Below are 15,062 nucleotides of genomic sequence, written 5' to 3'. Positions count from 1 at the left end.
GAGAGGGTCTGCCCTCTGCTCTGGAGATAGCCGCTGCTCGCAGATCACCTTGATCTAGCCACAGGCTCAGCTGACCTCAGGATGGGTTGCAGCTTTTGTGCAGCTGGTGGTTCACCTGACCCTAGGGGGCGGCCCATTGGTGGTCCCAGCCTGGGGTGTTCCCTAGTTCTGCTCCTTGCTAGGGAGCCTTGACTTCCAGTTTCTCGGTCTTTAGCACTGGGAGGCCATGGAACACTCTACTCTGCTCAGTGTCTTAGTGACTTTCTTAGATGCTTAGCTTCTTGCTTTTCACAGCTTAAGAATTTGGCAAATGGTTTTAAGGGAAAACCTCTGATACCAGACTTAGTTCTTTGCCCTTCCCTTCCTCTGGAATCATGACCCATCAGGTCCTGGCAGCCCTGAACTCCGTTTCGATCTCACCTGCTTTGGAGATTTTCAGAAACTTTTCGTGGGTTCTCAGTCCTTAGCGGCCCTCTGCCCGGGTTCTCAGCCCTCAGCAGCGGCCCTCTGCCCGGGTTCTCAGCCCTCAGCAGCGGCCCTCTGCCCGGGTTCTCAGCCCTCAGCAGCGGCCCTCTGCCTGGGTTCTCTCCCCCTCACTTTCACTTTAGAAGTCTCTAGTTGCTCTGAAGGGGGAAAGGCCTGCAGAATGTCAGCTTCTACTACTCCAATTTCCTTCTCTCCAGGATCTTGGCGTCTCAAATCCTATCTGTCTCTGCCACTCTACGATGCCTTCGAAAAGATATTTCTCATTTTTTACCCAGATTTTCTAGTTGTTCTCCAAGGGATGATGCAAGCTGTTCCATTATACCTGGGAGTAGTAATACCTATGTAGTAGTTTAAAAGTTACCCCAGGTAATTCTTATGCACAGTGGGTTTTGAATTCCTGCTTTAGTTTATTGCCTCCAACTGCCACATAGCATCCCTGGTACCCCCCACCCCGCTGATTGTGCACCCACCCACAATGGTCTCCTAGTGGACTCAGTTCTCTACCACCCAGAGGACACTGCATGTCCTTATGCTTGCCCCTTTAGGGGCTTGTGTGGGAGTGTCTCAGGAATATATGGAGGACTGGTTTTCCTTTTATCTTAGTCTGCTAGGGCTGCCATAACCAAATACCACAGGCCGGGCATGATGGCTCACACCTATAATCCCAGCACTTTGGGAGGTTGAGGCAAGAGGATTGTTTGAGGCCAGGAGTTCGAGACCAGCCTGGGCAACATGGCAAGACTCCTATCTCTACAAAAACTTTAAAAAACTAATCAAGTGTGGTGGCATGTGCCTGTAGTCCCAGCTGCTCAGGAGACTGGGGCTGGAGGATGACCTAAGCCCAGGAGTTCAGTGCTGCAATGAGCTATGATTGTGCCACCCACTTCAGCCTGGCAACAAAGCAAGATCGTATCTCAAAAACAAAAAAAAAAACACCCAAAAAGCCAATACCACAGACTAGGTGACTTAAATCACAAGAATTCATTTTCTCCCAGTTCTTGAGGTTGGAAATCCGAGACCTGGGTGCCAGTGTGGTTGGTTCTGGTGAGGGCTGTCATCCCGCCTTGCACGCGGCTGCCTCCTTGCTGTGTCCTCACGTGTTGGAGACAGAGAGATTGATCTGTGGTGTCTCTTCCTCTTAAAAAGCCACAGTTCCATCAGATTAGGGCCCTACTCTTCTGACCTCATTTAACTTACCTCCTGAAGACTCCGCCTCCAAATGTGGTCACTTTGGGACTTAGGGCTTCAGCATATAAATGTTGAGGGGACACAGTTCAGTCCACAGCACCTTTTAAAGAAAGCCATTGCAGTATGGTCTAAGGTTGGAACCCCCAAGACCATGCCTTTGCTGTGCCCTGATCAGCTGTAACCTTGGATACGCTAGTTTTCTTCTCCAGTTGGAGTCAGTGACTCATAAGATGCTGTTTAGTCTTACGATTCTGCAATTGTGAGGACCTCTGGCAAAGAAGATTGTCAGGGAGGCACAGGAATCTCCTAAATTGGTACCCCACTATGTGGAATGTTAATAGTTATTAAGGGAGAATATTTTTTTAACCATTAACATTTTAATGTATTTCTTTCCAGTTTTTTACTTAATACACAAAACTGAGATTACAATGCATTATACCATTTTCATCCAGATATTTCCACTATCATATTGTTAGCATCTTCCCATATCAGTAATGTTCTTCCAAACCATTCTTTTAAGCACTATATTGAATTCCGCCCTACAGCGACTGTGCCATAATTTGAGAATATGATTCTTATGCCAGTAAATGGAGGGAACGGTGACATAGTGTACATCAGCAAGGAAGTGGATAAGTCGATGCAGAGGAAGTGTTCATGGCATGCCCAAAAGAAGTAGAGAGGCCCACCATGAGTCACCAGGGATGCCTCCCAGAAACACAGCCCCAGACAAGGAGCGAGTTACAAAATATCCACAGACACACTTAAACAATGTGTATTTCAGGTTTCCTTTAGCGTATAAAAGTCAGTTTATGAGAACTAGGGTACACTTCCAGCTCGTAATAGTGGTTACCTTCAAGGGGGCCAGTGGGGACTGGGGTTGGGGAAGGGGTATCGGAGAGGAGTTGCTGGCTTTATCCATGAGGTTTGGATTTGTTACAGAAAGGATTTGTTTATGTAAACTCCTCTCGGAGGAAGTTCTTTGTCCCCTGACTCCTCCTCGGAGCCTTCACTCAGAACCACATGGGGTTCCAAGGTGGTGAATGTGACCACCAAACCCTCCAGTTTTAAACAGCAGAGCTGCTGGTCACCAGGTTAGGCAAGGCTGTGTAAAAGACTGTATGGATGTATGTGGATAATGATCAGTTTTTAAATTTATTATTTATTTATTTATTTTTATTGAGCTCTAGTCTTGCTCTGTTGCCCAGGCTGGAGTACAGTAGTACAGTCTCAGCTCACTGCAACCTCCGCCTCCTGGGTTCAAGTGATTGTTGTGCTTCAGCCTCCCAAGTGGCTGGGACTACAGCCGCACGCCACCATACCCAGCTAATTTTTGTATTTTTAGTAGAGATGGGGTCTTGCCATATTGACCAGGCTGGTCTCAAACTCCTGACCTCAAGCGGTCCACGTGCCTCAGCCTCCCAAAGTGCTGGGATTACCAACGTGAGCCACCACTCCCAGCAGAGATCACTTCTAAAAACACATGCAGGGACAGGGCAAGGGAAGAGGAGAGACTTGACTTACTCCCCCTGAGTTTGCCCACAGGTTGGTCTTCATGGAGCCTGCTGCTGCAGCTGGCACTGTGCTTGTGTTCTCCTGAGACTTCTGCCTCCTGGTCCCTGTGCCTGCTCTGCAGTCGCTCCTTGCTCTGCATATGCCTACAGATCCCTCCAGGCCGAGCCTCTCATGGACCCTTCCTCCCAAGCCTGCTGCCGTCTTGTGCTCTGCCCTTCCCATCACCTCCATACTTAACCTCTTGCCCTGCTCTTTCTGGAGACACCGCTCTCATCCCACTTGCCTCCTGGGCCTGCCCAAGTGGTCTCTTCACCTGTCATCCAGCCACAGTGTCTACTGAAGCCTGTCACTCCTGGAATTGCCAGGCAGCTCTTGCGTGCTGTCTTGCTGTTCATGTGTTGCTCTGTTGTGACTCTAGTTAAAGCATGCCCTTTTTAAGGGCAGGAACTCTGTGTTCTATTCTTTATTATGTTTCTGACATGCCAGCACAGTGACTTATACCAGGGAGATGCCAGGAAGATGCTTGCTGGGTTTTAGACCGTGTTCTCCCTGCAAGGACTTTATTCATTTGGTGTAAGGGGAGGTTTACTGCATGTATCAACTAGGATATGACTAGTTGACTGCTTTAACTGAAACCAAATAACAGTGGCTTAAGCATGATGGGCAGTTTATTTCTCTGTCATGTACAAGCCTGAGCTGTGGGTGATGTGGGAGAGACAGTTGTGTTCTGAGGATCATCCAGGACCCAGGTCCCATCTTGTGACTTTTCCATTTCTTAAGGGTTATCCTCAACTGCATGGCCAGAGCTGGCTCACAACACTCACCCGTTCTAGCCGTGCAGATGGGGGAGGCCTCACCTCTGTCACTGGGCAGGTCTGGGTTACACTGACCACACCTTCCTGGGGAGTGGGAGCTCTCCTGCCAAACCCCAGAGGCTGCCTTGTCAGAGAGCAGAGGAGAATGGAGATGGGGCAGGGGAAGCAGGCGTGGACCCACGAGGAAAAATCAGAGCAGAAGGAAGCTCTGGGATGAGTGGTTGAGACCAGCTGCCTCTGGTGTTCACAGAGGGCATTGGGGGTGCTCATGCTGGACTCCAGGGGTGACGATGCCCAGGTGTACCTGGGACATGAGATTTTCAGTGCTGAAGCTGGGGGAGTCCCAGGCAAACCAGAGTGGGCAAGGTCAGGGAGCGGGGTACCCCAGCCCCACTCAGGTCCTCTACCCCAAGCTGGGTCTGTGACGCTGCTGCTCTCTCTCCCTCAGATTCGGTGAGCCTGGCCTATCAGCGGGTCCAGAAGGTGGACTCTGCCGCTCTGAGGCCTGTCCTGATTCTGGGGCCTTTGCTGGACGTGGTGAAGGAGATGCTGGTGAATGAGGCGCCTGGCAAGTTCTGCAGATGTCCCCTTGGTAAGGGGCATGGGGCACCCTCTATGTCTACTGGGTTCTTGGTCTCTGTGTCCCTGTCCGCCTGCCTGCCCAGCTGTGCACAGCGGACGGCAGCACTGGGTGGCGGATTTCGCAGTATTTCAGAAGCCTCCTGACGTGGGTCAGATTCATGCACGGCAGGACTGGGTACTGACAGCTGCTGAGCAGTATTCTTCCCCTGCTCCCTCTGCTGGGGCTCAGCAGGGCCTGGGGCTCCCTGATTCCTGTGTCTGTGTTTTGCAGAGGTGATGAAGGCCTCCCAGCAGGCCATTGAGCGGGGTGTCAAAGATTGCCTGTTTGTCGACTATAAGCGGAGAAGCGGCCATTTCGATGTGACCACTGTGGCGTCAATAAAGGAGATCACAGAAAAGGTACCCAGGGCTTCAGTCTGAGGGTTAGGCATCCAGTATTAGACCCCCTGTGCACAGGTCTGGGCCCCTGGTCCGTGATCCTCTGCCCCAGCGGCTCTCAGACCTTAAGTAAGCCCACCCTGTTGTGTTAGTCTGAGTTCACCTGCACCTGGGCTTGCCTTCATGGCTGCTGTGTGTTTCTGCAGGCACATCCCTTGGCAGGGGTGGAGGAGCTGCCCTGTGTGCGTGCCGCCCATCTCCCTCTCTGGCGGGTGGCGGGGAGTCTCATCTCTGATCTCTGATGAGAGTATTGAGCTCTGCAGAAAGGCCTCTTGCAGGGCATTCCAGAGCGGGGTCCCCAAATGCATGTGCCGAACAATTTCACATGCACCTTCTGGGGACAGGAACGTACCTTCCCTCAGGGTCCCTGCCCCTAAAAGGGCTATGTCTCTTGGTGCCTTCGAACATCCTAGGCAGCATGAGGGCGGGGACATCTGTGGGGAGTGCTGGCGGGGCAAGCACTCAGAGTCCGAGGTCAAGGCCGCTCCTTGGGCTGCATTTCTCCAGGCTGCTCAGCTTGCTCACTGGGCTTTGCTTTCCTTCTCTGTGAGATGAAGGTGTTGACTTCTCACTGCTGAAAGTGGGCGAGCTCTAGTTGGGGGAACGCCCTGGTGGAGCATCTGGGGGTGGGGAGTGCATGGGCCTGCACTCTACCTGGAGGCCTGGGACGACAGACGTACTTCAGTCCCAGCCACATAAAGGCTCACCAGACTCTGGCTCTTCATTCGCTCAGTCTGGCAAAAATAATGCTTCAGAGACCAGGGTGGGGCAGGGCTTTCAGAAGGTCCCTGTATCTGGGCAAAGGTGGGAAAGGAAGGTTGGAGTTGGGCTGGCCACCCCCCACCGGGCCCCCCCAGCCCTGGCTGCCATCCTTGGCCTTCATCACAGCGAGTGGGGTTTGTTGGGAGTTTCCTGGGTATGGTTTCCCCATGGTGCACCGTGTGGCTTTACTGCCTTGTTTGTGGGTAGAGCTCTGTGAGGTGAGGTGGGTCCTGCTGGTGGCAGGACAGAGGGCTGGCTGCCCCTCCCTGCCCCCCAGGGCTCACTCTGCACCCCTTACCCCCAGAACCGACACTGCCTCCTGGACATCGCTCCCCATGCCATCGAGCGGCTGCACCACATGCACATCTACCCCATTGTCATCTTCATCCACTACAAGAGCGCCAAGCACGTCAAGTAGGTGACTGGCCCCTGGGCTCTGCTGGGGCCTTGTCACAGCTATGCCTGGGAGCCCAAGTGGGGAGCAGGGTGTGTTGGGGTGGGGGGGTTGAGGAATGAGAGATGGGCCTATGGGTCTTGAAATAGGTAGCACATGTAGAAAATGACCCTTCCCTCTTGGCCCTGTCCCCCACTCAGAGGTGGTGTCAGCCAAGCGCAGCCCCTTCCCCATGCCCGTCTGCCATTTGGGTGCTGCCACTGTTCCTTGGGCATGGCCAGCTTGGTCTGCGCAGCTCCCCTCCTGCCCCAGCCCCCTTTCCTTTCTACGTGCTGCTTAGAAGCAGGGGAGCTGGTGGGCTGGGCAGAGTCCCACTCAGCCCCGAGCTGGCTCATGACTCAGGAGCTGTTGCCTTTGCTGAGCTTTGGCTCCTTTGCTGCTTGGGCCAAGGGCTCACCAAGACCCTGCTCCATTTTGGCTTTCTGTGCTGCTGAGCTTCTGGGACCTGTGCTGGGGCTGCTGGTGCGTCTGCTCCAAGTGCATGCAGTGGGGTGCCCTCCTTCCGCCCTCTGCCCAGAGCTCCCCCGCAGCCTACAGACTGTTGCTGTGCTTTATGTTATGTGGGGAGCACGTGGGGCCTCCCCCCACAGCCTACCCCTGCCTCGATGGGGCCCCTGTTAGCCTGGACAGAGGAAGGAAAGAGGGCCTGGAGGAGGCTCAGTGCTCAGCCTGGTGTCGGGCTGTTCCCACAGGGAGCAGAGAGACCCCATCTACCTGAGGGACAAGGTGACTCAGAGGCATTCCAAAGAGCAGTTTGAGGCGGCACAGAAGGTTGAGCAGGAGTACAGCAGGTACTTCACAGGTAGGTGTGCGTGGGCCTGGAGCGGGGAGCAGGCAGCAGGGAAGGAAGCAGAGGCTTCCCAAGACAGTTTTCTTAGCGGTGGAGAAGCCCACGCTGCCTACATGCTCCCAAGTGCCATCATGAGCATGTTGCTGACAAATCAGGTGTTCAGATTGCAGTCCCTGGCCAGCGTCAGGATTCTCACGGGTTGAATGTCAAGCTCACTGATCTTGGCCTCAGGTCCTGCCTGGTTTGCCCACTCGTTTTCACATGTGCAGCGGTGGGTCTGTCTCGCAGCACAGGTGCCGTTTAGTGCAGCCACAGTGTCCCCAGGCATGGTGGGGACTGCAGCAGCCCCCGGTGTGCCAGCAGTGGCTAGGGGCCCATCTGTCCCTAGCACCCTCCAGGCCAGGCCAGTTTTGCAGTGGGATTTGGCAAAAACAAAACAAAACAAAACAAAAAAAAAACAATGCTGCCCCCTTACCATCTCTGGTCTTCAAAGTGAAACAAACTCAGTGAAGTGTGGTTCTATTTCACCTTCCGGCCTTCAGCCTCTTGAGGAAAGTCTGTCATTTGCAGGACATTAGCATTTGCAGTCACAGAGGATGGGACAGGGATTCTAATTTCATTGTGGAGAGTGTTAGTATCTAGTCCAGGGACCTGGACTTGGTGCCCGTGTGTGTGTAGGTATGTGCATGTGCAGGTGTGCATGCCTGTGTGTGTGTGTGTGCATATGTGTACTTTCATTTCCAGTTCCTCACAGACTGGTATTTAGCCAAATACACTGACAATTCCTAGAGATATGAAAATTTTACAACTCTAAAACTTGGAAAAGGTAAGCTCCATTTTTTTCTTTTTAGATTCAACAGACAAAATTACGACGTCCCGTTTCCATAGCACTCCGTTAGAAACGTCCCATTTCTAAACACTCACTGTCAATTTCTGAGCGTGGCTTGTTGCAGTCGGGGCTTGGTTTGTGTCCAGGTGCTGTTCTGTGGAGCACACTGGAGTTCCCCTGGCCTGCTGTCTATAGACCCCGGCGTCAAACTCCTATATTACAGAGCTGGCCCGAGTTGGAGTCATCATCGTGCTGTGACTCTCCTCTTGGCCATGAGCTGTCTGGCTCCTTAAACTGGTCGTTTCCTGCAGAATCCTGCTAACGATTAGACCACCGCTACATGTCCTCCAAACTTCTTTCTGATGCCCTGGGATTCCCCCAACCATCACAAACCCAACCCGGGGTATTACTGCAGTGGGGTGGGCAGTTTACATGTGAGTGATCAATTCACGAGGGGGAATTTTCTTTCCCAGTTTCTTGTTGGTGAAGGAGAGTCAGGTGGGGATGGAGCGGAGTGCCAAGTAGCTCACAGCAGACAGCTACACAGTAGAAAGAGTGCAAACTGTACTGCCTTGCCTCAAACCTGGGGTCTTACTCTGAGCTGAATGACATGTGTCTGGGGGTCTCTTTTGCAGGGGTCATCCAGGGAGGAGCCCTGTCAAGCATTTGCACTCAGATCTTGGCAATGGTCAATCAAGAACAAAATAAAGTCCTGTGGATTCCAGCCTGCCCGCTCTAGGAGAATGCTGCGCTGTGGATGACTGCAGCTGGCCGCCTGTGGGGACGCCAGGCTCAGCTCTTTTCTAGCAACTGAAAGTAGAAGTCTGTCCGTCTATGAACATGCAGGGGAAGGATCCGGAACCAGGACCCAGAAGCACCTCCTTTGTAGACAGAGGGCCACAGCTGCGTGCGATCCAGGCCCAGGCCCGCGCCCTTTGCCCCTGTCACACGTGTTCTTTAACACAAAACAGATAACACTAAAGTCGGGTTCAGCACCCACCTTTCTTTAGCCAGCTGATCAGAGATGCTGCAAAGAGAACCTTTTGGATCACTCGTTTACAAACGTTTTCTAAGTATTTGGTGGTTTATGTTTACTTGAATGGCTCCATGTTGCTGGTGCCCAGCCCCTGCCCCCTCTGTCAACCCCTGTCGCTTTGGTGTTGGTTTCGTTTCCGTCTTCAGCAAAACGACCTTGGAACCTCAATGGGGGCTGCTTTGCTTTGGGAGGTTCTTGGTGGGACCAGAGCTTTGACAAAGCTCCTCCTCCTTGGTGGCACCTCTCCTGGAAGGACATCACAACTGCAGGTGCTCAGACTGCCTGTGGCAGCAGAACCAGTGCCTTTGGCATTTTCCTCCCACACTGGGGAAGGTGACTTTGGTGTTCTTACAAACTCGTCTCTCGGCCTTTCTCTCCTGCCTTCCACAGCCTCTCGTTTCTCCTCCATCTGTACTTATTACTTGAGCACTGTGTCTGCTCTGTGAGAGCTGCGTGGGCAGGGCCGCGGTGGGGTCCAGGTGGTGTTCAGCTGTGCTGATGCCTGCCATTGGGTCCTCCTTAGGTTCTGTAAGTCGTGACAGCCTTCATCAGTGCAATGTTTGCAGGGTAATTCTTAAACCTTTTAGAGGGTGGCAGGTACATCAGTTCCTTTTAATATGAAAACATTCATGTTTCAGACATTGAATTGAGAGCTTTTAGGGGAAGCATAATGGTGATTGTTGTCACTATCAACAGTCCAAAAAGAAAAACTGAGGTCTTTTTAATCTTGGTTACAGCACTCACGGCATGCACCTTACTCAATGCGGGTGTCTTTGTTTGGGCTTTTTTTTTTTTTTTTTTTGCACTTCTGAGGCTGGATACGTCTGGCTGAAGATTTGATGTTTTTTTTTTTTTTTTTTTGCACTTCTGAGGCTGGATACGTCTGGCTGAAGATTTGATGTGGTTCCTCCTTAAGCTGTGTGTCCTGTTGATGATAGGTACTGTACTGGGCTCTGTGTAAATGTCATTGGGGTAGGACCTATATTTTAATACTGTTCCTAACATTTCATTTTACTAGTGAGAAATCTTTGATTTCATTTTATTCTTTGTAATTCTAGACACTAGATTGTAGTTTAGCCGTAACTGATGTTTTTTAAAAAGGGATATATTTTCTTGCACAGTTGTTCAAAAAGAGACAAGTTTCAGTCCTCAATACTGTCCTTTGTTTTACAGGTACAAATTTTCTAGCTCAGACAAACTATGAAAAACTGTAGACTATTCTCAAGGTATTAACTCACAGAACTACCCCCTCTGGGGGTAGGGGCTGTTTTCTAAGTTGCAGGCAGAGTGGGACTGAGATGGTGCAGTGTGCACAGACAGGTACTGAGCTGACAGACTGGGATTTTCTGTACTAAAATGTTACTTTGTATCAAAAGTTAAACAGGCTTTAGTACAACAAATAAAGGTCAATTTCTGTAAGGTTGTGTTTGAAGATGCGAGTTTTTAATCTTCCTAGTCGGTCAGCTTTCCTGTATTTCTAAACTTGAGACAGCTGCTCTCCTCTGCAGCACGTAGCTGGAGTTGGCTGATGTGTAGTTTCTTTTTGGCTCACATGACAATCCATGGTCCCTGCTACCTGCTGCGTCAGCCTCTCTCTCACTCCTTCCTCCCCTTCCCTGCCGCCCATCTGTCCAGTGTGGCATGAGCTGGTGACAGCAGCCAGGCTGCCCATCTGTGTGAGACCCAGAGCCTGCCCTCTGGCCCTCACATTCAATTCTGCAGACTTGGGAAAAGCAAAAGGGAATGAGCTGAGTGCTCTGGGCAGCATTCTCAGTCAGGGCCTTGTCTGGGGCCCCCAGCTGGGAACGGCCCCACCTGCCTGGGGGCTGCTTTGTGGCACCTGACAGCATCACATTGGGAGATCACCCAGCATTGCCAGACTCCCAGAACAGGCCACGCGGGCTTGAACTCCGTGTTGCAGCCTGGGCCTTTAGCTGCAGGAAGCCAGGTCTGAGGTCTGGGGCAGAGCAGAGCCCTCCTTCTCCGATCCTTTTTCTTGGAGGGACTTGGGGGCAGAATGTTCTCCAGAAGCCTCACTCACACTGCACTGGTGGCCAGGCTGGTGGGGGCAGACTGGTGTGGATACCTCCCTCATCATTTCCTGCTGGGTAAAGTTCCACCATGGCCCTGCAGTCTTGATCTCACCTGTGGGTACGGGGTGTCACAGAGCTGTGCAGTGCTGTGGTAGTTGGAGTGGGCCCTTGTGTCTGTAGGGACAAGGCCTGCCTGTGCCTCCTTGACAGCCCACACCCAGCGCCATCCTCAGAGTGGGCAGCAGCGCCATCGATCTTTTTTTTAATTTTTTTTGAGATGGAGTTTCGCTCTTGTTGCCCAGACTGGAGTGCAATGGCGTGCTCTCGGCTCACTGCAGCCTCTGCCTCCTGGGTTCAAGTGATTCTCCTGCCTTAGCCTCCCGGGTAGCTGGGAATGCAGGCATGTGCCACCACGCCTGGCTAATTTTGTGTTTTTAGTAGAGACGGGGTTTCTCCATGTTGGTCAGGCTGGTCTCGAACTCCTGACCTCAGGTGATCCGCCCGCCTCGGCCTCCCAAAGTGCTGGGATTACAGGCGTGAGCCACCGCTCCCGGCCTAACACCATCGATTTTAAGTCACTGGCTGGGCAGATGGGGGTGTGGGGGTTGGGGCAATGGCTAGTGCTTTTAGGGCTGGTTTCTAGCTCAGATGTGATGCCAGACCTTCACAGTTGCACTTCTGCCACTGTGGTTTTATTTTCTTCTTCAGATTTTTCTGTAATTTCCAGATTTTCTACAGGCACATTGGTTTTCTTTTGTAATTACAAAGGGGGAAAATCCTTTGTCTTTTTCAAACGGAAGGCAGTTAAGTCACTCTTAAGATTAACTCTTAACTCTTAAGCAACAGTTAAGATTGTTCTTTCTGGACACACGGGCCTTGCAGGGCAGCCCCAAGACATGCTGTCAAGCAGCCCTGAGAGGATTTGTACTCTGGTGGGTTAGAGGCTTATTTACACCACATGGAGACCATGCTCGGGGGCGGGATTGTGGGCACAGCCAAATGGGCCTCCTGGAGGTGGTGTCTGTCTCATACTGGCTCAGATTGTTCTGGAAAAGCAGAGCAGATTTTCAACTCCAGCCATAAGGCCAAGAAATTGAATATGAGATGACCTCTGCGGCCCCTTCCCATGCTAACAGCTATGATTCTGTGATATGGGTGGGCAAGAGGAATCAAATGGAGCTTGACTTTGTTCCTGGCCTAGCAGAGGTTATGGGAAACCCCAGCTTCAAGGCAGGAGGAGACCTCATGCTTAGGTGCGGACCCTGAGCGGCTCTGGAGGAGAAGTCGAGCACCAGCCAGAAGCCTCAGGCCTTTCTTTCCAGCAGAGACAAAGCTTTGAGGCTCAACAGCAGTGGACTAACCAGAGCCTTGCTCCAGGAAGCTGAGCTGCCGCCTCCTGTGGGGTTGATGAGACACAGGGCCACAAGAGTCATGATGTCAAGGATGAAGAGAAACGTGAAGTACAGGAAGGGATGCAGAGTGAACATAAACTGCAGACAAGGGCGCATGTGCTGGTGTGTGAATGGTGAACCTCTCAGCGGATGGGGGCTCCAGGGCGGGTGGGCCTTCTGCCCCCTTCTGCTACTTTTCTGGCCTGTGGGATCCCTCAGCCTTCTCTTGTCTGTCCATACTCTTTCATTTGCTCTCCCTTTGTAGAATATAGTCTCTGGAGTCCTGATGGTTCCCCTTTAGTTTTCCCTATTACTATGTGTTTTTACCTTTTTTCCCCCCAACTGTGAAAGATGTCATACCTAGAGAAGAGCATATCCAATGTAAGTGTATAGTTTTGCTTTTAAGTAGAGATGGGATCTTGCTATATTGCCCAGGCTGGTCTTGAACTCCTGGGCTCAAGCAATCCTCCCACCTTAGCCTCCCCAAGTGCTGGGATTACAGGCATGAGCCACTGTGCCGTGCCATAAATGTATAGTTTAAAGAGAAAAATGGATAGTGTTTCCATCTTTAAGGAGCAGAACACTACCACTACCTTAGAAGCACTCGTATGCCTTCACCCAGTTGAATGCCCCACGCTCTCCACCAAAGTAAGCGCTAGCCTGACTTGTAGTTAATAATTTCCTTGCTCTTCACATATTGTTCAGTTTTAAAAACATTGAGCATGAAGCACAGATTAGCTGTGTGGGGAAAGCAGTGTTTCCAAAGTTGAATGAAGTCCGCTGGAGAACGTAATGTGATCTCAAGGTCAGAGTGGACCTCAGCTTCCCCAAGAATTTACAAGGGGCCCTTCTGGGGAAGCCAGTGAGCAGCAAGGCTTGAATGAGTCCTGGGTGTAGCAGGGCTGCCACCATCAGGGCCGCCCTATCCATGGACCAGATCCTGATCATCTGTCAAGAATGTGGATGGAGGGTGCCGGCTGCTGAGTTCTGTTTTTGCAGTCCCCACAGCTGACCTTTCGATTTCAGGAGGAAGTCAAAGCCGAGCACTGCTGTGGGATGGATTGAGGACTGCAGCTGATCTGGAGGGCGGGAAGCTTTTCCATCATGTCAAGATAAGCCGAGTAGAAAGAATGTAGATGGGATCACCTGGGCAACCTATCTTCAGCTGAGCTGCGGGAAGCCCGCAGGGATCTTGGTGCGGGTGGCTCCTGACGTGTCTGTCCTGAATCCTTGCTCCAGACCAGAATCACTGGCCTCGGGGTCTGGTGCCAGCTCTCATCTTGACACCTCTTCTCTATTTTGCTGAGAATCTCCTGGGAATGTTGACGACTTCTTTTGATTTTCCTGTCCTCCTCCTCTTCGATGAACCTGTTTCCTGTGAGGAAACACTTGAGGAGAAAGGCTTAGCCACGGATCTGAATTCTTTCTCCACAGGAGGGTCCCTGGGTTTTTCTTCTCCTATGCATCTTCTTCTTGAGCAGGGCTGGACGAAGTAAAAACTAGTGAAGTGTGGATGGGCGCGGTGGCTCACGCCTGTAATCCCAGCACTTTGAGGGGCCGAGGCAGGCAGATCACAAGGTCAGGAGATCGAGACTGTCCTGGCTAACACGATGAAACCCCGTCTCTACTAAAAATACAAAAAATTAGCTGGGTGTGGTGGCAGGCGCCTGTAGTCCCAGCTACTCAGGAGGCTGACGCAGGAGAATGGAGTGAACCCAGGAGGCAGAGCTTGCAGTGAGCTGAGATGGTGCTACTGCACTCCAGCCTGGGTGACAGAACAAGACTCCATCTCAAAAAAGCAAACAAACAAAAAACTAGCAACGTCTGTTCATCCTGGAGTGTGGATTGGTATGTCTGGGTTGGGAGGCCAGAGGCTGGGGTGGCCACGCAGACCCTGAAAGCCAAAACAGCAAGGGCTGTGGGCATCTGCCGCAGACCGCTTCCCTCTTCTTTCTGGAGCTTCAGTTATTTATGTGCTGGGGATCCGGGACAGTTCCCTCATTTTCTTTTCTTTTTTTTTTTTTAAGACAGGATCTTATTCTGTCACCCAGGCTGAAGTGCAGTGGTGCGATCATAGCTCACTGTAGCCTGCAACTCCTGGGCTCAAGCGAGTCTCCCGCCTCAGCCTCCCAAGGAACTAGGACTACAGGTACACGCCACCACGCCCAGCCAGTTTTTAAATTTTTTGTAGAAACAGGTCTCACTATGTTGCCCAGGCTGGTCTCAAACTCCTGGCCTCATGATTCTCCCACCTTGGCCTCCCAAAGTGTTGGGATTACAGGTGTGAGCCCCTGGGTCTGGCCAGCTCCCTCATTTTTTGGTTGCTCCAGTGTCGTTTTGTCATTTTACTCTTATTTTGTGGAGATGCACTCAACTTTCATCCTTCAGTCCCTTCTGTTGAGTTTTTCAGTTTTGCTGACATGTTTTTAATTTCCAAGAGCTCTTTTATATCTTCCTGTACTTGTTTCATGAATACAATATCTTATCTGAGGATAGTATTCTTTTTCTTCATCCCACATAATTCCAATTCCTCTAAGTTTTTGTTTGGTTTTGTTTTGTTTTTTGCCTTGGTCTTGGTTTTGCACATGAGAGGCTTTAACCTCAGGTGTCAGGTAATCACTGGGTGTTGACTAATGATGAAGCCTGGGAAATGTAAAAGTCTAGATCAAATGGGTGAGAGTGCGGTCTTTTGAGTCTTTTGAGTTCCACTGTCGGATAGTCTAGCTGGGCTATTCACTGGGGAAGC

General features: G+C 51.4%; 1 protein-coding gene and 1 long non-coding RNA gene across 2 annotated transcripts in view; one reads left to right on the top strand and one right to left on the bottom strand.

Annotated features, from left to right (window-relative positions):
• The window catches only part of DLG5 (discs, large homolog 5 (Drosophila)), a 136,569-nt gene extending 126,846 nt beyond the window's left edge, over positions 1–9,723 (top strand). The window contains exons 28-32 of the mRNA XM_011928797.1: positions 4,450–4,593; positions 4,855–4,982; positions 6,088–6,197; positions 6,930–7,039; positions 8,492–9,723. Of these exons, the coding sequence (XP_011784187.1) occupies positions 4,450–4,593; positions 4,855–4,982; positions 6,088–6,197; positions 6,930–7,039; positions 8,492–8,595 (596 nt within the window). The 3' untranslated portion in view covers positions 8,596–9,723. The remainder of the gene's footprint in view (positions 1–4,449; positions 4,594–4,854; positions 4,983–6,087; positions 6,198–6,929; positions 7,040–8,491) is intronic.
• LOC105502362 overlaps positions 7,844–15,062 on the bottom strand; it is a 10,898-nt gene continuing 3,679 nt past the window's right edge. Inside the window, exon 2 of the long non-coding RNA XR_001000326.1 lies at positions 7,844–9,418. This is a non-coding gene — a long non-coding RNA (uncharacterized LOC105502362). The remainder of the gene's footprint in view (positions 9,419–15,062) is intronic.

The sequence above is a fragment of the Colobus angolensis genome, unplaced genomic scaffold, assembly GCF_000951035.1.
Source record: "Colobus angolensis palliatus isolate OR3802 unplaced genomic scaffold, Cang.pa_1.0 Scaffold12, whole genome shotgun sequence".
Lineage (NCBI taxonomy): Eukaryota > Metazoa > Chordata > Mammalia > Primates > Cercopithecidae > Colobus > Colobus angolensis.
Note: the sequence above shows the minus strand (reverse complement) of the source record. Positions and strands in the feature narration are given on the sequence as shown.